Genomic DNA, 22,488 nt, shown 5'->3' with positions numbered 1-22,488 from the left:
ATCCACAAATTTAGTTCTTTTAAATCACTCTGCCAAGCATTCTTTTTTCTTCTTCAAACTGCCTGAAATAATCTGTGTCTTTCTACCCTAACCAGGTATTGAACAGAGTATTGAACAAGAGGAAGGACTGAATAGGTCATCTGCTGACCTGAGGATAAGGAAAACACAGGTGAGCCTCTGTCCAGGTGGCATTGGGAATGGGAGGGGGGAAAAGGCAAGGCTTTGGGATTGAGAGGTCCCAGGAGATGATGGGAAAGGAGGTCCATGCTTTGCTTTAAAGTACTCAAGTTCTGGTTTGCAAATACTGGCCAGAGTAGTGCAGCATGTTTCCGAGTGGGTCAGCAAAAGAGCCATCCAACTAAAGGACCTGTATTGTGAGTATGGGCACCAGGGGAATCACATAAAAGAGGAGGTTGTGAGTCAAACTTGTCCCATGCATGTAGACATGAAGGTATCAGCTTTGATAAGTAGGTATGCAGATGTTTGTACATCCATGTTAAGCATCTGCCCAAAGGAGATTTTGACTGGAGCAAAAAAATACACTGTGAAATACAAGCTTTGAGGAGAGAGTTTTCTTCTGTAATGTCTTCTAAAACTGGCAATTTCTCTGTATTTCCAAAATGTCTAGAAAGATGCTTTGTTGGTTCATAAAGGAGACCAAGGCTCACTGATACAGCTGGGTAATTTGCTTACAATGTCACTTAGTCCAAGAAAGTGGATAATCTTTCAGGCTGCACGGTGCAGACTGTTGGAAATCTTTTTCCTTGCTAGGACTCTGGTTGCCCCTCAATCACCTTGCAGCCTGGGAAATGTTAGACTGTTAGAAGTGTTAGGACTGCAGCAATTTTTCCTCTTGTTCCAGTGAAACTTCTGATTACATCTGCTTTTTGCGAGTTTCTTATGGGGTTATCCCATGGATTAGAGGTAGGGATAGACTGTTTTTTAATCACCAAAGCTTTTTCAGTAGAACGAGACAAAGTTATCTAAGAACTGAATGTTACATAAGATTTACACGCTGAATTCTGCTCTGCTAATGAAACTGTAACATGACGATTTCTCCTTCCTCTGGCTGGGTAAGTGCTAAGACTGGTGTTTTGTGCTCAGATTTGGTGACTGGTAGGGCTGCTCTGGCTTTTGCCTGTAACCAAGAGGGAAGTGGCCGTGTAGAAGAGTTGGAGGTTGTGAGGGAGATGAGGCTTGTCTGTAAATTCAGTAGTGCACACTAGAAAAATACGTGTTACATGCCAGATAGAGATGGAAGAGAAGGAAAAGACAGGCCTTGAGATTGTATGAGATCCCTGGGATGTTTCCTCCACTGCAGGAGCTCCTTACTGTGCAAGTTTTTGCCTGAGAGCCCAATTGATGCTGTGGGTTGGGCTCAGACTAAAAGATGTTAACGCAGACAAAGTAAAAGGGTCCAGTAAAACAAGGAACAGCAGCTCCTAAGTGGTTGATAAAACAACTAGCTTGGATACTGCTTGTTCTGAGTGGAGAGGCTTTGGATTTATCTTCCCTACACAGGTTTTTAAAACTGGGGCCTCTGGTCACAGCCAGGTCATGCTGCATCTTCAGGACATCTCCAGAGTTTCCCTGCAGCACGCGCGGTGCGGGGAGGTGGTGACCTGAGAAACGTGGTCTGATGTGACTTGGGTTTGAACGAGTGAGTGTTGAAGGACGCAAGGGAAAAGGATGTTTGGGTTAAATGGTAGCCGAGAAATAACAGTAATGGAGGTGACCATGGTGAACATCAGGGTAGCAGGGCAACAAGACAAAACTGCGGGAGCAGCAGCAAAGTCTCTGAGACCAAAAAAAGAGGGACTCCTCCCCGCAGTGTTGGTTCCCCACAGTGTGCCACAGCCTGGTTGTGAGAGGAGTTTTCTGAAGCAGAGAACACAGCGAGACAGTCAAGGACCATCAGTTCAAAGAGGAATACTTTGGAAAATGAAAATTGATCCTTAGCAAAGCCAGTGGAAAACTGTATGATTAGGGGAGGAAACAACATGACTGTGTCTGCAAGCAGCTGATCCTGATTCAAGCGGGAGGTTGGACTCAATCAGGGACCTCGCAAGGTCCCTTCCAACCTGAATTACCCTATAATTGTAAGTAACTATCCCCCTTCCAAAACAAGAAATACCTTAAAAATATTGAATAAAAGAAGTGTTGGGCTGTCTTGTACCCAGGAACAGCTGATTGCAGCAGGAAGGTAGATACTTTTATAAGCAACACAGACTTTTTGTTCCTAAATTCCTTGGGAACTTGCAGGAACTGTTCTGATGTCCTGGTGACATCTTGCCACTGAAATCTAGATGTTTTTCTAGTGCCTCCATTCTTACAGCTCTTTCTTTGTCAAGCCCTCTATTCGATGAAAGGGACGTGTTCAGTGTAGGTCTCTTGGTACAGCCTGTGGTGAAGGCTGCAGCTTTGCTGCAGGAGGCCCTGCTGGGCACGTCTTATGTCCAGGCAACCAACATCTCTGTGAAGTCTGTAGTTAAAAGACTTTGAAAACAGCAACCAAGAGAATGCAGCCAAAGGGGTCGTTGGGAAGGTTGACAACTTGGCAGAAGGGGTCAGAAGAAAAGTTTCTCCAGGTAAGCGGCAGGCACCGGCTGCCTGTGGGAGGACCCAGCTGATGCTCCAGCAAATCCACCCCGAAGACGGGGGAATTTGCTCCTGCTGTACTTGATGGAAGGGTCGGACCTGCTGATTGTGTGCCTGAAGCCCAGCCTGTCTGCCAGGCACTGCTGCTCACCACCCAGGCTCTCATTTGAGCATTGCCTCCTGCAAAGCTCCCTGGTGTGTTGCCCATTTCACTTGGCTCCTGTCTTTCTAAAGCCTTGTGGCTCCAGGTTTGTGTCATGCTGTGATAGTAATATTGCGTGGGTGGGAATGGGGCTTGCATGGTCCAGGATGCCCACTGAGCCTGTACTTCCCATTGCTCCTGGTTTCCCATGCAGAGTTCTTGGTTTTGATGTCGTTCTCTAGAGCGTTGGTTTGCTTGGTCCTTGCCACAGACCTTGGTCTTGTTTAAGCAGGTCTTGTCAAACAGATCTTGTTTAAAAGTTCTTGCCTTGGGAGGTGGCACAAGCATTTCCTCATCCTCCCTGTTCGGTGGGAACCCCGCACCTTCTCTGCAGGAAGCTGTCACGCAGCGCTGCTTTGCGCTAGGATCAGGGTGAATTAGTCTGATATATCTGTGCTTGGAGCCTCGGAATTTAACAAAGATGCAAAGGGCTGTTTGCATCTCCTGGTGCCCTCCCGCAGCAGGGACTCTTTCAGTGTTCAGCAGGAACCGATTGACCGTGGTGCCGTTAGATAATTTGCATTGATGCCTCGTGAAAACAGGGATGATTTATGTGCCTCGCAGAAGCTGGGAACAGCTACCCGGGAGACGGGCAGTGTCCCGTGTCCTTCCAGCATGGAGCGGAGCCTGAGAGGCCAGCGGACAGCCCACCCATGCCACAGCCAGGACCCCAGCTGGATCTGGGTTTGCCCCATTGCACTGCATGGAGCTTGCTTGCAGAGACAGGTAATGGAAGGATTAAGGAGATCGGAATGAAAGCGGGCATGGGGAAGCACCAGAAGAAACGGCAGAAGAAGGGATAAAAGACTGGCATAGGTTGGTGGCACCTAAACCAGAAACAGCATCTTGCAAAATGCGTTCATTGCTCTGTCAGTGCTTCCTGTCCAACTTGCTCCTCTTTTGCTTCAGAGCAAGTTGCAGCACTTCATCTCTTCTAGACCTTACTGGCGGGTGTTAATGTAAACAAGTCATCTTGCTGCAGAGAAATAATGCCTTGTTCTTCAGTGAAGATCCCCTTTCTGGAAACAATTAAACTGATAACACGAGCTGCAACTCCCAGCATTGCTCTTTGGTGCTGGTGGGTTGGATTCAGGCCCCTCTCCTGTTGCTCTAGTGCAAGGTTTATCCAGGAATAAATCTCTGTAAAATCTGTGTCTCTAGAAGCATTTTGCAGGGTGGACAGTTTTTTTTTCTTTTTTTTTTTTTTTTTTTTTTGGTGGTTTATCTCCATTTCAGCATGCGAAGCTGCTTCAGTTACTTGATCTCTTGTGCCGCAGTCAGTGTCTAATCAATACAGTGCTGACATTAACTGATCACCCCTGCAGAGACGCTTCCCGAACGGAGCCGAACACGTCATCCAGGTCTTGCACAACCTGAGAGAGGCTCTGGGGGCTGGGCCTGAGGTAGTGTCCGTGCTGGGACTGCACAAAACTGCTGCAAGACTGAGATGTCTATGGAGCAGGTGGGGTTGGCCATGGCTGGGCCATGGTTTTATGCAGGACGTAGCAAAGCCAATAGCAGGACGCAGTGCAGGAGGCCATAGCAAAGCAGGACGTTTGCAAATCTTTCTGCCAGACCAACCTCACCCTGGATCTTGCACAGGCACCGCTGTGCTCTAGCTGGGGCAAGAGGGAACCTGTAGCCCTGTGTGGGAACCTGAGCCCTCTTCCCAGAACCAAACTCTGCCCCTTAGCACTCAAAACGCGCAGTCACTGCTGTGTGGAACCACCACCAGGATTTCTTCTCGACTGTGCTCCGTGCTGTGACCACGTGGAAGACAGTGTCCTTGGCAAAGTGTCTGTCGTCTCAAATACAGGAGGTGAAAAGCAGATGGAGGCCTGGGGGTTGGGACACAGGCGTATCTGAGCACCTGTGAGAACAACAGGAACGCGTGGGTGTCCCGGCTCCTGCTGGCACGCACAGCCCCCGGGACCAGTCAGGTCTTAAGCTAAGCTCCTAGGAAATGCGTTCTGGAAAAGGAGTATCAGCAGAGCTGGAAGCTGCCTTCATTCTCTAGTAGGAAACGGGGAAATATGGATTTCTGTTGCTACTTTTCACATTCCCAAACTGCAGCGCCCTCAGCACGATGAGGCTGCCTCTCTCCCGCAGGCTGGTGGTGGCCCAGGAGGAGGCCACGGGCCGCCAGCCTTGGCCACCAGCCTTGGCGGGGATGCTGCAGTGTGCCGCCTTCCTAGGAAACTGCTTCTGCAATGTCCACATCCCAGGAGTCCAGAGGTGGCCACGCAGAGGTGCCATGGAGCCCAGGTGCCCTGAGTGTGAGGGGGGTTTAGATTTGTCCTGTGCTGAAGGGGTCGAAGCCCTTCAGACGTCAGCCTGGCGCGTGTGAGAGCAAGATTCAGATCTCTGCTCCAATATGGACCTCCTTGGCAAGGAGGTGAGAGATCTCCTTGTGCTGTCTGAATTTAGGCATTTCTTAGTATTTCTCCAAGAGAGAAGCTAATGGCCTGGTTATAAGTCTAGCGCATGGTTTATTCCTTGCTGTGGAATCACAGAATAACATCAGCTGGGGGCAGATCGCAGGAGGGCTCTGGTCCAGCCTCTGCACACAGAGCAATACCAACCAGATCAGGTTGCTCAGGACCTTGTGCAGCTGCATTCTGATCATCCTTAAGGATGGAGAACCCACAAGCTGTCTTGACCCCTTGTCTAGTGTTAGTCCACCCTTATGATGAATTTTCCCCCCTAACACCTAATTGGAATTTTCCACATCTCAACTTGTGCCTGTCACTTCTTATCCTGTCCTTGGACACCTCCAAGGAGAGTCTGGCTCCATCTTCTCTACACCCTTTCACTAGGTAGTGGTAGGAAACCCCTGACCTTTCTCATCTTCAGCTGATCAAAATCCGTTTCTTTCAGCCCATCCTCGTTTGTCCTGTGCTGCAGTCCTGATCATCTTGGTGGCCTCAGCTAGACTGGTTCCAGTGTGTTAATGTTTGTCTTGTTTTAGGGCGCTCCAAACAGGACGTGGTACTTTACATGAGGTCTCACAAGTGTCAAGAAGTAGTGAATAATCCCCTTCCTCACCATGGTGGCTGCACTCTTGCTATCATGGTCCAAGATGCAGCTTGCCTATCTGCTTCATGGCAAGGGCTCCAAGGCAGCTTTTTGTTCACCACAACCCCTGGGGCTTCTGCAGAACTGCATTTTAACCAGCTGGCCCCCAGCCTGTCCAAGTGCACACATCCTTTCCCAGATGCAGGATGCTGTGTTTGCCATGGTTGAACTTCACGGGGTTCTTGTCAGCCAGTTTCTTCAGCCTTTTCAGGGACCATCTGAGTAGCAGCCCTGCCTTTCAGCACTTTCCTTAATTTCCTCAGTATCATCTGCAGCCTTGCTCAAAGTGCACTTTATCCCATCATCTCAGGCTGCTGGTGAAGATGTTAAACAGTATCATCCTCAGCATTAATCCCTAAAGGGATGCTATTAAGAAATGGTCATCAGTTGGATGTTTTCACCACGGATCACAACCTTTTGAACCTGTCAGTTCATCCGATTTTTCACTCACCTTATACAGTCTGTGTCTCGCCGAAATGGCTATAAACATACTATGGGATTCGGTGCCAAAGGCCTTAATCTCAGGGTATGCAATATTCACTGCTTTTCTCTTATCTGCACAGCCAGTCATCTCATCACAGAAGGCAGTTAGGTTGGTCCAGACCCGTTTGCCCCTGGTATGTCCATGCTCCTTAACCTTTTCCTTTCGGGAGGATTTGCTTCATGACTTTCCCGTGGCCTGGGGTGATGATGCAGTCCTGTAGTCCTCCAGATCCTCCTGCTAGGAGCGTGGTGGGAGGTTTGCCTTTTCCAGGTCTCAGGACCCCTCTCTGGTCACCCTCACTTTTTGGAGGCAATGCAGAGTGCCATTACACTGACATGGGGCAGCCCCATCAGCATGGAGCTGTGTGTATCCCATGGACCCGTGTATGTCCTCCTTCCTTGAGTGTTCTCACACTCTGTCTCCCTCTCTCATAGGTAATGTTTCATGCCACCATAGTTCACTAGGAGGTTCAGGAGACAAGGTGGTCCCAGGGCGAACTGGTGAAAATTATGTAAGAGAAGAGAGGAAGGACCTTAGCATTTTCCATGTACTTGGTTCCTGTATCTCCAGCCCCACGGAGCAGGGAGTCCACAGTTTCCTTAGCCTTCCTTTGGCTACTGAAATACTTGCAACAACGCATCCCTCATGCAATTCTGCCTGAGCTTTCCCATCTGCCTCACTGCAGGCTGGGGTTATGTTTCTACATCCCTTCTGGGAGCCTGTCCTCATTTGCACCTTACTCGTGTTTTAGCTCCTGCGTGTCTTTGGCACATCTCTGGTGCTGCAGCTCCTTGCCCGGCCTATGTGGGAATAAATCCTGGCACAGCAGTTACCTTGTTCCAACCAGAGCAAGAGAAACCAACGCAGACCAGATTAAATCTAATTTTAAGGCCCCTGTCTCTGAGAAAAAAATGCAGTGGCTAAGCTGCTAGAGGGGTCAAAATTTTGTCTTTAAACTCTCTTCCTTAGCATACATTCTGATATTGTGAGCTGTCTGGAATGAAACCTAAAGAAACCAACAAAGGTGTGTGGGGCAGTCGGGCCAGGCTGAGCCAGTATCTGAGGTAGGTCTGAACGTGTTACACTAAGCATGTGCTTGGGCAGAAGGGCGTAGATGTTTCTTCAGCAATGGCTTTGCAGGTTTTATCAGAACTTTGCTGTGAGCTAATCACTGAGTAGAAGGAGAAATGAGGAGCTGCTGGTCTACTGTCTTCAACTGCTGGAAGTCAGGAATAATTGGGTATTAAGATTATGTGGCAATTTTTTTTTTCCTGGCTTTACTATTTGTACCTCCTCCAGCAAGAAAAGTGTCATAAGATCTACCTGAGCCTTTGTTTTAACACCCAGGCATTGCTGGGGTAGCAGTGAGCTGCTGCTCGGTTGCGTAAGCTGCCCGGACTGTGTTGGAGCAAAATCAGCTGCTGGGACCCGTGTAGAGCAGCTCGTGTGCTGGGGCCCGTGTAGAGCAGCTCATGTAGAGCAGCTCATGTGCTGGGACCTGTGGTGTAGAGCAGCTCGTGTGCTAGGGTCCATGTAGAGCAGCCCGTGTAGAGCAGCTCGTGTGCTGGGGCTCGTGTAGAGCAGCTCGTGTAGAGCAGCTCGTGTGCTGGGACCCATGTAGAGCAGCTCGTGTGCTGGGACCCGTGTAGAACAGCTCGTGTGCTGGGACCCGTGTAGAACAGCTCGTGTGCTGGGGCTCGTGTAGAGCAGCTCGTGTAGAGCAGCTCGTGTGCTGGGACCTGTGGTGTAGAGCCGCTCATGTAGAGCAGCTCGTGTGCTGGGAACCATGTAGAGCAGCTCATGTGCTGAGGCCCGTGTAGAGCAGCCCGTGTAGAGCAGCTTGTGTGCTGGGACCTGTGGTGTAGAGCCGCTCATGTAGAGCAGCTTGTGCGCTGGGACCCGTGTAGAACAGCTCATGTAGAGCAGCTTGTGCGCTGGGACCCGTGTAGAACAGCTCATGTAGAGCAGCTCGTGTAGAGCAGCCCGTGTGCTGGGGCCCATGTAGAGCAGCTCATGTAGAGCAGCTCGTGTGCTGGGACCTGTGGTGTAGAGCAGCCCGTGTGCTGGGACCCGTGTAGAGCAGCTCATGTAGAGCAGCTCGTGCGCTGGGGCTCGTGCGCAGTGCAGCAGTCGCACTGGCAAGCCGGGCAAGGCTGGTCCTCCAGCTGGAGTTCTCAGGGTGCTGATGGTGCTGGCCTCTCCCGTGGGAGCCCAGATCCGCCCTTGGTGCTGGTTCAGCAGCTGTCCCAAGCTCAGCCAGCTCCAGCAAAGCACCTCTGAGCAGACTGTCAGCCTCAGGGAAAATCAGACTTTTCGCATTCTGAATTAATGGCATTAAGCCCATTAAATCATTAAGGGGCTCTTGGCATCCACGTGAGCCAGGTGGACCCCCTGATCCTCCGGGAGCCAGGAGGGTGCTGGCCACCACCAGGGTCATGCTGGCCACCCGTCACGGTCTGAGTACTGCACGGACCCCCATGGCCCGTCAGAAACGGGACCGTGTCACCATCCTGCTCTTGCCCAAACCTGCAAGCCCCATGTCCAGGGGAGGTTCAGGTTAGACATTAGGGACAATTTCTACGTGGAAAGGGTAGTGAAGCATTGGAACGGGCTACCCAGAGACATGGTGGAGTCACCAACCCTGGTGGTGCTCAAGAGACGTGTAGGTGAGGCCCGCAGGGACGTGGTTTAGCAGGATGGTGTAGAAGGGTTTATGGTTGGAGTCGATGATCTGAAAGGTCCTTTTCAGCCATAATGATTCTGTGATTCTCTGATCAATGGTTTCAATAAGGCACCCTGCCTTCATCATCTCACAGGGAACACCAAGTTAAGGGGCTATGTGTATGGGGGGGTCTCAGCTACAGAGATGGGATGGGGAGATCTGCACTCCTGAGTTCAGCCCCAGCACAGAAGTGCTGCCAGAAACGCGTGTTCCAGGAGTCTACAACATTTCTGGTCTTTCTATAAGTATCAAAGTTATTTCCAGTTCATAACAGAACAAATGCTGATATTTACATTCTTCCAAATGTCAGTACTTTTGGTTCCTGTTATTCAGAATAGCTTTTGCCTTAATTGCTTTTATGTTTGGTTCATCCAGCCAGTGCAGTGGTAATACTTACCTGTTTTGGACTAGTTCAAACACCGTGAAGCAAAGCCAGATGGGAACACAGGAGTGCACTTTCTATGTAATGAATCTCTTTTAAATGCGAGGTGTATTTTATTGTGCTTTTTATTTACTCTGGATTTTCAAGGAATTTTTATTTAATGAGTAAAAACATTTAAAATACTTCTAACCCAGTTTCTTATGAAGGTCTGTGTTCCTTCGAAATGAAATGCCTTTTGTAGACGTGTGAGATGCCTGTGGGGTACACTAAATAACCATTTGAAAAAAAAATGCTAAGTTAAGTAACTTCTTCAATAGAAGAGATGTGGTGTGGTATCCTGATTAGCAAAAAGGAGTGTCAGGTTCTGCATCAAGGCTATATTTGGTTGCAGATCAACATACGTTGATAGTTAGCGGAGGAATGAGAATGAACTGTTTTTTGGGAAAATGACTTTGCAAAGGCAGAACAAGGGTTACTTGCTGTTAAGTTTTTGCAGGATTTCCAACCATGAGCTTAGCAGGATCAGGAGTTGTTCTGACCTTCCTGTTTTGGATTGGGCACCTTTCAAACAGAGGGTGTCTGCTTGCAGCTGAAGCTGCCAGAGGCTTTTATGCGAGATGTGCAAAGCAGACGAGGAACAAAATTGCTTTTATAGCTGAGACTTGGGCTCTACTGTAATTATATAGCTCTGCTTTCTTAGAATAGCTACAAAACAAAAGCCAGTGTGTCTTGAAGATGTCTCCAGTGCCTCATTCAGGAGCTATGGATACAAGCTGTGTTGGTCGTGGCTGCTCATGACATATTGAGATGCAGGAGGGACATCTGGGTGCCTTTGTACATCCGACGTGTTGGACCTTGCGGAGCGGCAGCGCAGGAGGTCGTGAGGATTCACGTGCTTGGGTCGAGCGCCTGTCCCCAGCAAGCGCCAGCTCCCCGTGCCTGTGTGGGGCATCCAGGCTATACAACCTGCTGCTGGGGAACCGGCAGAGCCAGGCCCTGCCTTCTGGCTCAGCTCGTGGGTAGGGTTATGCTCCCTGAGCTCAGGTCATGCCAAGGATCCTAAAACCTGCCAGGGAATGCCAGTCAGGGGTTTCTTCATCATGTCCATTGCTCTCGGGTTTTTCTCTCCTTATCATCTTTCGGAGCCCTCCTGCATATGTTTTTCCTATCTCTTTTCCGTTCATCACCTCCTCTCCGTTTTGCCTCCACCATTTTTCCATGTCTTTGTTTCTCGGCCCTTCTCTCTCCTTGGAATTCACTGCATGAGCAGTCGTCAGAGGTGAGGCTGTGGTAATGTGGGTAACACGATGTTCTCGCAAGCTCTGCAGCGTCGTGGGACGATGCCACCTTCCTCTGGTTTCCGTGTGGGTGTCTCTCCTTGCAAGTTTGATGCTCACTGTTCAGGCCTGTACATTCGATGTGGCTGGTCCTGTCAGTCACATGCAGTGGGACCGTAAGAGCGCACAGATATTTTCTGCCTTGGATTTGGCTTCCCCTTCCACTTGTGCATCGTTTGCCTCCTTGGACGTTTGTCTGCTCTGGAAGCTCAACTGGGGAAAGATATTGCTGAAGAGAGGTATAAGCATTTGGCTGTAGGATGCATGTGGCACCCTGTCCTGACCATCTGGAATGTCTTTAAGCCGTTTGCGGCACCTGTATTAGCCTGGCAGCTGGATCAGACATCAAGGCAGAGCATGGACTGGGTGCTCATGTGTGGGTGAGCTTCTGCACCAGCCTGCTCTTCATGTGGTGGGAGCTTGAGTGTGGTTAGCAGATGGGCTCTGGTCAGGTTTAATTCCAAGATTTTTTTCATGCATTTCCTTGCAAAAAAAAGGGAAAGCAACTGAACAAGATGCGGGTACGCTGCAGGCTGCTCTGCAGGGCATCAGGGCTGGTTTGCGAGCTCTGCAGTGAGCTCTTGGCGTCTGGGGCATGTGGTCCTCAAAGGCTGTCCCTGAGGGACGGCTGTTTGGGGAGCAGCTCGCAAGCCTCGTTTGTGCCAGCCCTGACCCACACTGTCCCAGGGGGCATGTGGCTTTGTGGCAAACCCCACAGCCCCAGTCACTTAAAATGCACCAAAACCTGCTAAGGCCAAAGAGATATCAAGAACTATCTATAGGATGGTTATGGTTATTGGAATTCCAGAAAGGAAAGGTGGGCAGAGCTGCTGAGGGGCCACTGGAAACGTGTGAGACTTAGTTCCAGAGAGGTAAAATGTGGGACCCTGCTTCCAGAGCGAGGCAAATGGCTGCGGTCACCCCAGCCAAGGCATCCCCTGCCTGCACCCCCTGGCTCCATCCCGGCACCTGCAGGGAAAAGCCCCTTAAATGGGGGCGAGCACCAAACCTGCCGGCTACGCGGTGCCCTGACCGCTCACTGCAGCAACAGGCCGGTTCAAAACCAGGTCAGCGATGTTTTCTCTGGCATCTGCACCACGCCTGCATCTCTTACCAGCAAATTATGCATTTCTTTTGACAGACCAATAAAACGCTGACAGATTTCTGCTCCCTGTAAAAATAGCCGGGGATACATTTTGGATGGCTTCGAAGGACGGCTTTCCTTGACCAAGGCTTCCCTCATGCAGGTCCAGCACTGCCATCTATTGGCACGAGCCCTGCAGTGACCGCGAGCTCCATAGAATCATAGAATCATAGAATGCTTAAGGTTGGAAGGGACCTCTAGAGGTCATCCAGTCCAACCCCCCTGCACACGCAAGGTCACCTAGAGCACATGGCATAGGACTGTGTCCAAGGGGGCTTTGAAGATCTCCAGAGAAGGAGACTCCACAACCTCTCTGGGCAGCCTGTTCCAGTGCTCTGTCATTCTCACTGTTAAGAAATTTTTCCTTAAGTTCCTGTGGAACTTCCTGCATCCTTACTGCATCCCACGGGTCCACAAAGCACCGAGTGGCCCGAGCTGCTGCTTTAAGGCTCTGCAGGCAGGAGCTGCTGCTTGGCATGACCGAGGTGGCCGCCCACATTGTCCTGACACCGACTCTGCGCATCCCTTGGGTGCCTAGGTTGGGCTTGGTGACACTTGTGTAGTAGGCAGGGCAAACTCACGTGGGCAATGTCATCTGTGGCTACCTGCACATGCATCTTTGAGCAGTTCTGCTAAGTCTTTGGAACACAAAAGTTTGGGGGCTCCCTAGAAGCAGCTGGAATCTGCAGGTCAGGTCTGTGCATTCCCCAACCCAGCCAGTGACAAATTTCTCCTTAATACTAAACCCCACCTGTGTGTGTTGTTCTTCCCTCCCCAGCACTCGACACTGTCGCGCAAGTTTGTGGAAGTGATGTCCGAGTACAACGCGACGCAGACTGACTACAGGGAGCGCTGCAAAGGGAGGATTCAAAGGCAGCTGGAAATCAGTGAGTAAAACCAGATGATAAAAGCAGCAGGGAAGTTGCTCTGACCAGCTGGAGGCAAAAATCCCATCTGAGTTCTCAGGGAAGGAGACCTGCTCCTGTTTTGGGTGGTGCTGGCTTGTCAGCCTGACCTGTGAAATCAGTGATTCCCACTGACTCCTAGCGGGTGGTCCCTGCTGCTGACCTGGTTGGTAGCTGCTGGGTTTGGGGAGTTATTTTCCCTGCTGGATTTAGGCTGGTGGCTGCTGAGGGACACGTCTTGATGGCTTTCCAGCACCAGCTGTGGAACAGGACCTCTTTGATCTGGCTTGGGAGGTCCTGGGTTGGATTTGAGTCTTGTGCTTTGCTGCCATGGATGTCTTGGGGACGGCTGTCCACCAAACCCCAGGGACTTGCAGGTGGTCAGCAGGAACGCTTGGAGGCTGAAGGCATCGGGGACGGTTTTCAGCTCACAGTTACAGCTGTTGCTTTATCAGCTGTCCTGTCTAAGCAAGATGAATGGGTGAGTCTTACTGAGGCCCTTAGCTCTGTACAGCCAGTATCTGCACGAGATAAGTTTTCTCCTGGAAACCTCTGGTATCTTCACCCCTCTTCTCAGCGGTGACGTGAGGACAGGCAGACTCGTGCAAGGCATCGTAACGGGGAGCATCTGATTCCCTCCAGCCCCTGGAAGCATCGCTTTGCCTGCAGGGCAACATGCACTTGCATCCAGCAAACCACCCAAGCTCTCCTGAGGTTAAGTGCTACACAGAACCACAGAAACCTTGTTTGCAGCTGATTTTGAATTCAGGCAAACTGGTCAGAATTGCCAATTCCAATGTGTTTCTGTGACAACAATCCTCTGTCCTCTGCCATCCCCCTGCAAAATGCAGCAGGACATCTTCCTGCGGAGCCGCAGAAAAGAGCCTGTAACATCACCATAAGTAGGGGAACAAACAAGCAAGGGAGAAATCAGACCAAGCATGTATTAAAAGAGATTTTGAAGATCATCTCATAGGTAGAGAGGTATCACAGGTTCTTTGTGATAAAAATGTCAGAATCTGAAATGCGGAGCAGGTTTTCTTCTCAACAAACAACTGGGTGCTTTCTCCTCTTGGGAAAAGCCTGTCTTTCAAGACTCAGCATGAGTAATAGAATAGAAAAAGGTCATTGAGCCCAAATGGGCTCTTTGAAGGTAAGATATGGAAATGTCCTTCATGAGTTGCAAATGCCAGTGAATTTGGATGTTGGCAGGGCATCTTAGCTTCTGAAAATGGGTAGAAGAAGGCTAGGCTGTGCGTACCTTTTCTCTGTTAAGATTAGTTTCCATGGTGTATAATAGTAATAAAATTGTTCACACTGGCTGAATAGGAAGATTGATTGACGTGGGGCTCAACAATAGCTTGACGTTTAATGTAAAGCGGGATGATGAACGCTTGTCAGTGCTCCAGCTAACTGTGATTAATTTGTTAACTTAATTCTTTAGGTGATATCCAGCCGCAGGGATGTCTTACAATGTAAACAGGCACTTAAGGTACTCCCACTCCTACTTTTTAGGAGATGAGAAGATTTTAAAAGACTCAACCAGGTCCTTAGACATCTGCAGGGAAGCTCTTGGTTTGTTGTAATGACAGTCTTTGGAGGGGCTCTTTGCCTAAATTATGCAGTGCTTGTGTCTGCTTTGTCCATGCTAGCAGGCTGGTTTGTGGTGCTGCACAGAACTTGGATAGCACAGGAGGAAAAGCTGTTCAGGACGCGCTGTGGTGCAGGCGCTGGGTGCGGATACGGCGTAGTGGTTAGGGGTGTTGTGGTTAGGGGTGTTGTGGTTAGGGGTGTTGTGGTCAGGGATGTAGTGGTCAGGGATGTAGTGGTCAGGGATGTAGTGGTCAGGGATGTAGTGGTCAGGGATGTAGTGGTTAGGGGTGTTGTGGTTAGGGGTGTTGTGGTTAGGGGTGTTGTGGTCAGGGGTGTAGTGGTCAGGGATGTAGTGGTTAGGGATGTTGTGGTGTCCTGGTTAGTGATCGTGGGGTTAGTGCGGAAGGAGCTGCTCGCCCTTTGGCGTCAAGGACTGGAGTGGATGCACGTGTAGTTTGTCAAAAGCAGGGAGCTCATTGGGGTTTTGTCAGAAGGGCTGTCTGGGCAGAAAGCCGTAGTGTTTCCTCTGAGCCTTAAGGACAGCATCTTCATTACCTGCTGCTTTGTGTGGTCTTGAAATGGCTATTTTGAACTGAGCTGTGCTGGGATGTGGCGATTACACAAATTCCTGAGCTCTGTTAGCTCATGAATTCAAAGAGAGGAGTTGGCAGGAGCTCCAACAGTGAAGCTACTAAATAACTAGGCTTGGGAAATATGAGATCAGGGACTTTACAGTTAGTCTGGTGAGAATCTCCAACATCTCGTGAGCTTCTCCCTCTGAACTGCACCTTCTCGCTTTGGAAGTGGGACAGTCAGACAGTCACTCTGTCACTCTTCCCAGGCCTGATGTTTGGGACTTGCTGGTTCAGCTTGTGCCAGCCTCACACCTTCTCTCAGGGCAGTGCAGAGGTGGCAATGAGCAGCTACAGCAACACCTCCCCAGCGAAGAGCAGCTGAGTATAGGGATCCTCCACAAATTTCTCCTGTTCACCATATCCTGCCTAGGCCATGCCGCTTCCAGCAGCAGGAAGGAAGAACAGCCTCTGTCCAAGTCCTCCTCAGTCTGCCCAGCTTGCTCATTCCAATCCCAAAATGCAGCAAGACACTAGATATCTCAGAGGGCTTTCAAGATGCCCCCTGTCCTGGGGTTCATCACAACAGCCGTTCCTCGCTGCAGACCTGTTCCAGTTGGATCATGCCTCCCCGCAGCAATGTCCTTGTGTGTTGGAGTCCGCACAGTTAGAAGCCTCCCTTAAGCTAATCCTCTCTAAAGTCTGGGCATCATACACTGCCTGTGATGGGAGGTGACACTCTTTCATTTTTTCCTTACAATTCTGTCCATTACAAGAAATGACATCTTAAATCTAATTAAATTTTGCTCCCAGAGAAATTGAGTTTGAGGCTTGGAGGAGCCTTCTGTGGTAGCTGTGCACCTTGATGGCATGGAGGTGCTGCTTGTTTTCATGAATGATTTTGTTTTGTGCAAGACTGGGGATCCAAATAAAATATCTGTTGTCTCCAAAGACACTGAGAGACTTAATCAGCCTTTGCCTCACCGTGCTAGACTAAGTTAACTGATGTGCAGAAATGCAAGATATAGATGTCTCCTAAACTACCCTCGAACTAGGACTATCCAACGGTAGATCTGGCCCAAAGGTCCTGCTCTGGAGCCTTGTGTGACCTGGAGGGCCTTTGGTGCTTCTCATGCATGTGAAGGCAGGAGCACTGTGTGTGTGCAGAGAGCTGGGCTTGCAGAAGTTGAACAAATCGTGCAGAGCATTGCAGAGCACTCTGCAAATTGTGCAGAGTGGATGCTGCAGCAAACTTGAGAATTCCCATGGCATGTTCATCTCTAGAATTGTTGTAGGATTTATCTCATCAAAAAGTCAAACTAAGCACTCTACCCAATCTATGGGAGTCGAGCTCTGTAGTTCTCCCTGTCTGCTCCAGGGAGGCTGAGCAGAAAGGGCTTCCAGGAGACAGGGGGATCCTTGTGGGAGCTGGTGACGTGCCAGCACATTTAGACACGTGTGACATTTAGGCACATTTAGAGCTGAAGTCTGCCTATCTGAATCGGAATATAGCCTGTGCTGGATTTATTTGATCCGGAGGAAGGTGGAGAGAATCAGGTCCTCAGTAGTACCTGTACGCACAGGCTGACCTGGCAGTTTTATGAGTATTTGAGTTGTACGGGTCCATATCTGAAGATAGCTCAAAAATCTGATCCCAGCAGAGAAGCCCGTCCTCCAGGGAAGGTGTCTTATCCCATGTGTCGTCTTCTGCCAACCCTAGCTCCTGCTGTTGTTGTTTGGGTGCTCATGCAGTCCTGACTTGCTGGGGAAGAGGGATGTTCTGAGCTGAAGCAGCATCACTGAGCTCTTGCTGTGAATGGAGTCATGGCATGTTTGACTTCTGCACATCTCCAAGCAGCCTAAGTGCCTGCTCTGAAGTCTCTCCTGTTTATAGAGCGTACAACATGCAGGGCTTGGCAAACCCTATGGAACTTCTCCAGAGACCCCAGAGCGAGCTACTCCATGTCCTAGAGAAGGCTAAGCCCTTCCCACTGGGGAGAGGGTTGATGAGGAAGGTTGCTTTATCCAGCTGGACATAGCAGGGCCAGGGCTTGTAGAGGATCTTTTAGGGGAATTTGTTGTGAAGTCTCCTCCATGGCTTCATGCCTCTGTTCCAGAGCTGCTGGTGGCCCTCACATGCTGTGGTCACAAAAGATGTTGTTGTGGCTCTGTCTGTCTTCTCCATTTGTTCTGTCCTTGTCAACTCGGGGCTGAGTTCACTTCTTCCTCTGCTAGGCTGCCCCAGCAGTGCTCTGTGTTGTGCTTGCTTCAGCAGCACAATGCTGCTGCTTCGAATAGCCGCTGCGCAAGGATGACACACAAATTCATGAAGTGTTCCATAGATCTTCTTTTGCCAGCAGGTTGAGGGAGGGGATCGTGCCCCTCTGCTCAGCTCTGAGGAGGCACCTGGAGCATTGGGGGCAGTTCTGGGCTCCCCAGGACAAGAGGGACCTGGAGCTGCTAGAGAGGGGCCAGGGTAGAGCCACGAAGATGATGGACTGGAGCAGCCATCGTGTGAGGAAAGACTGAGCGAGCGGGGCCTGTTTAGCCTGGAGAAGAGAAGGCTGAGAGAGGACCTGATCAATGTGTACAAATACCTGAGGGGAGAATGTAGGGAGGATGGGGCCAAACTCTTCTTGGTGGAGGCCAGTGACAGGACAAGGGGTGATGGGCAAACATTGAAACCCAGGCAGTTCCACCTCCATGTGGGGAGGAACTTTCCCGTGAGGGTGCCAGAGCCCTGGCACAGGCTGCCCAGAGAGGCCGTGGAGGCTCCTTCTCTGGAGATCAAACCCACCCGGATGCCGACCTGTGCCCCGTGCTCTGGGTGTCCCTGCTGGAGCAGGGGTTGGACTAGATGATCTCTAGAGGTCCCTGCCAACCTCAACTCTTCTGTGAGACTGTGTTGGCATGTGTTTGATGGCAAATCTCAGAGTCTTTTCTCCCTAGGAAGGCTTTAATTTCTCTGTGCTAAATGAGAGTCCATTACCTGCAGACAGCTTGTAGATTCCTGCTAGGCAGCCCCGGGCACACCAGAAACGGTGCCTGCTCCCTCCTCAAGTGCCGACAAGGTCTCTACCTTGGTTCAAGAGAACTGACTGAGGAGCATTTGCAAAATTACTGAGTCATTTCTACCAGGTGATAACATAAAAAATACCTATATGTATTTAAATATACATATATATACATACCTACATATATATATACAAAAACACACAGCTATTTAAATATATGTTTGGCCTGGTTGCCTTATCCTTGTGCAGCTGCTTCACTAGTTGCTCCCTCCCTGCCTTGTTCCCATTTGCTCCTCGTCTTAGTGATGTCTTCAGCTCCTGTCCTCTCTGCAGGTGCAGCCTGCTCTGTCTCCCCAGGTCCTGGCCAGTCCTAGGACAAGTCTGCCTTGTGTGTTAGTCTGCATTACACTGTCATTGCAGGGGTCCTACCTACCTATTTGCCTGAAAAAAACTGCTGTATTTGATGGTGGAGGCAAGGTAACCTGCAGGGTAGTTATTGTCCTTCGTTGTGACTGCATGAAAGGTGTCAGAAGGTGCAGGAAGAGGGAGGCAAGTCCATGAGACAAGAAAGGTTGTATTGTCTCTGGAGGGGACTGAGGGTCCTGCCAAGGGATGTGTCCCACAGAGGAGGGATGAGCTTGGTTTCTCTGTGTTATACAGATGGAGGGCTAAAACTCAGCCCATGCTTGCACGGGATGCTGCGATTCTGGATCAGGTCCTCAATCCACATCTCACAAGCAGATTTCGGCCAGAGCGATGTCCCAAATGGGGAGGGGTCCAGCAGACCCATCCCAGCAGAGGATGTGGGGGGGATATGTGGGACCTGTGGTAATAGCAGGGTGTGGGGTTAAGGTCCTAGCTAGCAAGCTCTGTGCTGCCAACGGAGCTGAATATCCCTCACGGGTTGGAACTGGCCTGGGGGAGCCCCCGTGGAGCTGCGGGAGCCCTGTGGCCCATCCCTGCCCTCGCCTGATGTTCTCCCTCCTCCTCCTTGCACCCCACGAGCTCCTGGTGCCACTGAGTTCTGTGGGCTCTGTGAGGGATGAGAGTACTTGGAGCTCCGCGTGGTCCCAGTGAGCCCTTGGGGCTGAGCCAGGATGGTAGGACCAGGCAGGTCTGCTTCCCAGGGAAGGGCTTGGAGAGGGACAGGTTTTCTTGGAGAGATGGGCAATGCTGGTGGTTGGACCCCCTGGAGAGGCATTATTTTTGGTGCTGATGGTACTCGTAGCTGCCATGTGCACTCTTGGGGCTGGAAGGGGAGCTCAGCTGTCCTTTGGGGAGATGCTGTGGAGCTGGCTGAGCCCTCACATGGTGGCCCCATGGTTGGGAGGGAGCCTGGGCTCATGGTTCGTTCATGGCTGACGCACGTGTATCACTTGCAGCTGGCAGGACCACTACGAGCGAGGAGCTGGAGGACATGCTGGAGAGCGGGAACCCAGCCATCTTCTCTTCTGGGGTAGGCCCTGCCAACCGGCCCTGCCCCAAGCCCAGTGCAGGTGAAGGCTGAGCCAGTTCCCCATCCTTGCATCCCTGGGCCCTCCTGGAACGATGGAGAAGCACCCAGTGTGGTTGCAGCTCACACAGGGTGAAGCACATCCCATGGAGGAGGAGCACAGCCACTTGGGTCTGGCTGGAGGATCCCGACCAAGCAGGATGCTGAGTCCTGTCTCCAGGGGCAGCTCTGAGCCCAGAAAGCTTTGGAGTGAGCGGATGTTGCCATGAACAGCCTGGCCCTGGTGGCTAAAAGGGCTGCCCGCACTGTGGAACCAGAGAGGACATTGTCCATATCACAGCCGTGCCTTTTAGCCCCCAAGGCAGGGTGCTGAGGGCAGGTTTGCGCCCTGGCCCTGGCCAGCTCCCTTCCTTGCCCAGAGGATGGCAGAGCGTGCAGCCGTGCCCAGCCTGCCACGCTGGGCACTCCACGCTCTCCACTCCGTTGCCAGCCTCGGAGCCGTGAGTGCTGCTCCATGGGGCCTCACCAAGACCCTTGTGCCCGTGGGGAGCCAGATCCATGAGACCAGGCCCAGAGAGCTGCCAGTGCCTTTTTAGCTGAGCTCCATAGCCCCAACATCATTGCTGGGTACAAGGAACAACTTAGCTCCACTGAACACCATCCATTCCCTTCTCGCCTCCCGCTCAGTGGGATGTAGCCGTGGGTCTTTGGGAGATGCCTGTGGCTTTCCTTTGAAGCCCTCTGCTTGAGTCCAAGGAGATCTACTGTCCCAGAGCCAGGCCTTCCGCCATCTCTCCAGCCCAGGCAGATGTTAGGCAGCTGTTTTGGGGCACTCTGTTCTCACTGTTCCTCCCCATCACCCAGGCATCTCAGCTATGGGTTTGGCCTCTCATTTGTCACATCTGTCATTCCTTGCCCAGGGTATGCAATGCTGTGGGCAAGGATCTGAAGTCCAGTGTCTGGCCCTCACTGCATTTAAGCTCTGCTCTTTCTCTCCATGCTTCCCCTCTTCCCAGAGATGAGGGCTAATGTTGTGGGCCTCCAGGCAGGCCTGAGCATGACACTCACTGGCTCTGTCTTCTTGTAGATCATTATGGACTCGAACATCACCAAGCAGGCACTCAACGAGATCGAAACACGGCACAGTGAGATCATCAAACTGGAGAACAGCATCCGAGAGCTGCATGACATGTTTATGGACATGGCCATGCTGGTGGAGAGCCAGGTAGGGAGATGTTGGAGACCACGGGAATGCTGGCAAGCCCTGCTGGGTGTGGGAAGGGTGGCCTGGAGCAGATAACCCGGGGAGGGTGTTGCTAGGAGCGGTCCTGGTCCTTGGGGGCACGTGTCTCCGGGGCTGTTTGCTGCCCGGGCAGGAGCTGAGGGGAAGGCCTGCTCCCAGCGGGGCCCAGCTCGGCGTTCCTGGAGCTCCGTTGTGCTCCAGAGCGGGCTGCCGTGTCGGAGCGGCTCAGGGATGGGCTCTGGAGGGAGGTAGAGGGTGGCCTCACCCAGGCAAGGGGAGTCTCTGCCGCCCCTCGAGCCCCAGCCAGCGCTGGGAAGCTCCGTGTGCCGGCGCTGGGATTACACCGCGTTCGGCGGGGCCTGGCCGCGCCGCCAGGCGAGGGCTCCTGTGGCCCTGCTCACCCCCATTCCTGCCCCTCATGCTGCCGCGGCCCGAGGACACCGTCACCAGCAGGTAAAACACTGCCTGGCCCCTGCAGCAACTGCATGTTCTGCTGTGCATGGCTCTGCCCTGCATGCTCGTGGCTCTCGGGTGGCTCTGGGGCTGTCCCGTCGGCAAATGGGCTGTGGCATGGACACCTTCCTGCCCTGATCTGCTGGGCCCTGTGTCCTGCCATGCCTGCCCAAACCCAGCTCTGGGTATTATCTGAGCTTTCTCTTGTGTGGAGGACTTCAGGGCCATGAGCTCCTATGGCCGGCTGGCCCCAGGGTGAGGGACTTGGGCAGTGCTGTCCCACTGCTCTCTGCCCCCAAGAGAAGGGTCTCTGTCTCTCCTGGCCACTCTGTCATGCCCTTCACCTCCCCATGTGGGGCACCCAGTTAGGAATGCCAGGAGTGCTGCACCTAGGAGCTCAGAGACGCACGTGCGGCCCCAGCTCCCTGCCTGGCCTGGTGCTGTAGGGCGGGGGATGCAGGAGGTGCCCTTGCCCTGAGGAGGGCTCCAGCAAACCCTCCGGGCTCCGTGCAGCACCGTCTTGGATCTGCAGCACGTGACAGTGGCTACGGCCAGCGGTTTGGCAGTGTGGCTTGCTGCACCGGCTCAGCTGTAGCGGGAAAAGGGGCCACCAGCCCTCATGCACCTTTCACGGGAGCAGAATCTGAGCTATGAAACTGTGTGAGAGGCCCGATGGCCTTGCCCGATGGTCCCTGCTAGAGGACACTAGGCTTCTAGGCAACCTCTAACCACAAGGCACTGGTCGTGTTGTTGGAGCTGAGCTCCAGGCTCTTCTCCCAGGCCTGCAGCCAGGGCTGCGCCGTCCCCAGCAGGCTCTTCCCTCCCCACCTTGCCCCCGTTTGCTGCCGTAATTCCAAGGAACCATCACGCTCTGGCTCCAGCTGCCGTAGGACCCAGCTGCTTCCCTGCATCATCCAAGGCCGTGCAGGAGCCCACACACTAGTCCACGTGTGCAGTCCTGGGAGTGGGAGCAGGAGCTGCTCGGGACCAGGCCGGTGGATACCATCCTGCCAGCCTCACTCTGAACAGCCCCGGGAAGCCCAGCAGCTGTAGGAGCTCAAACGGAGAGGTCCTCTGTCCCCTGTGGTAGCCGTGTGGGTAAACTGTTTGTCCCTGCATGTTTGGTGCCTTGTGAATGTCCCATGTGGCTCTGTTGTCACCCCTGTTGTCTTTCCTGTCCCTTCTGCTTCTTCAGCACGTGGTGTCAATGCAAGACCTGTTGTGGCCTTTATGCTCTTCTAGGACGTAAGGCAGGGTGGCCAGGGGGCTAGGGACAGGCTGAGGAGCTCACGTTGCCACCCTGAGCCCTTC

The 22,488-nt window shown here is 52.0% G+C and overlaps 1 protein-coding gene across 1 annotated transcript in view; it reads left to right on the top strand.

Annotated features, from left to right (window-relative positions):
* Positions 1-22,488, top strand: part of STX1A (syntaxin 1A) — a 213,356-nt gene that overhangs the window by 189,863 nt on the left and 1,005 nt on the right. The window contains exons 6-9 of the mRNA XM_088530122.1: positions 96-169; positions 12,723-12,831; positions 19,411-19,484; positions 20,569-20,706. Coding sequence (XP_088386248.1) covers positions 96-169; positions 12,723-12,831; positions 19,411-19,484; positions 20,569-20,706 — 395 coding nt within the window. The remainder of the gene's footprint in view (positions 1-95; positions 170-12,722; positions 12,832-19,410; positions 19,485-20,568; positions 20,707-22,488) is intronic.

This window comes from Tinamus guttatus, unplaced genomic scaffold (assembly GCF_059628265.1).
Source record: "Tinamus guttatus ecotype Peru unplaced genomic scaffold, ASM5962826v1 Tinamus_guttatus_pri_ptg000356l, whole genome shotgun sequence".
Classification (NCBI taxonomy): domain Eukaryota; kingdom Metazoa; phylum Chordata; class Aves; order Tinamiformes; family Tinamidae; genus Tinamus; species Tinamus guttatus.
The sequence above is the reverse complement of the archived record's forward strand: the minus strand, read 5'-3'. Positions and strand labels throughout refer to the sequence as shown.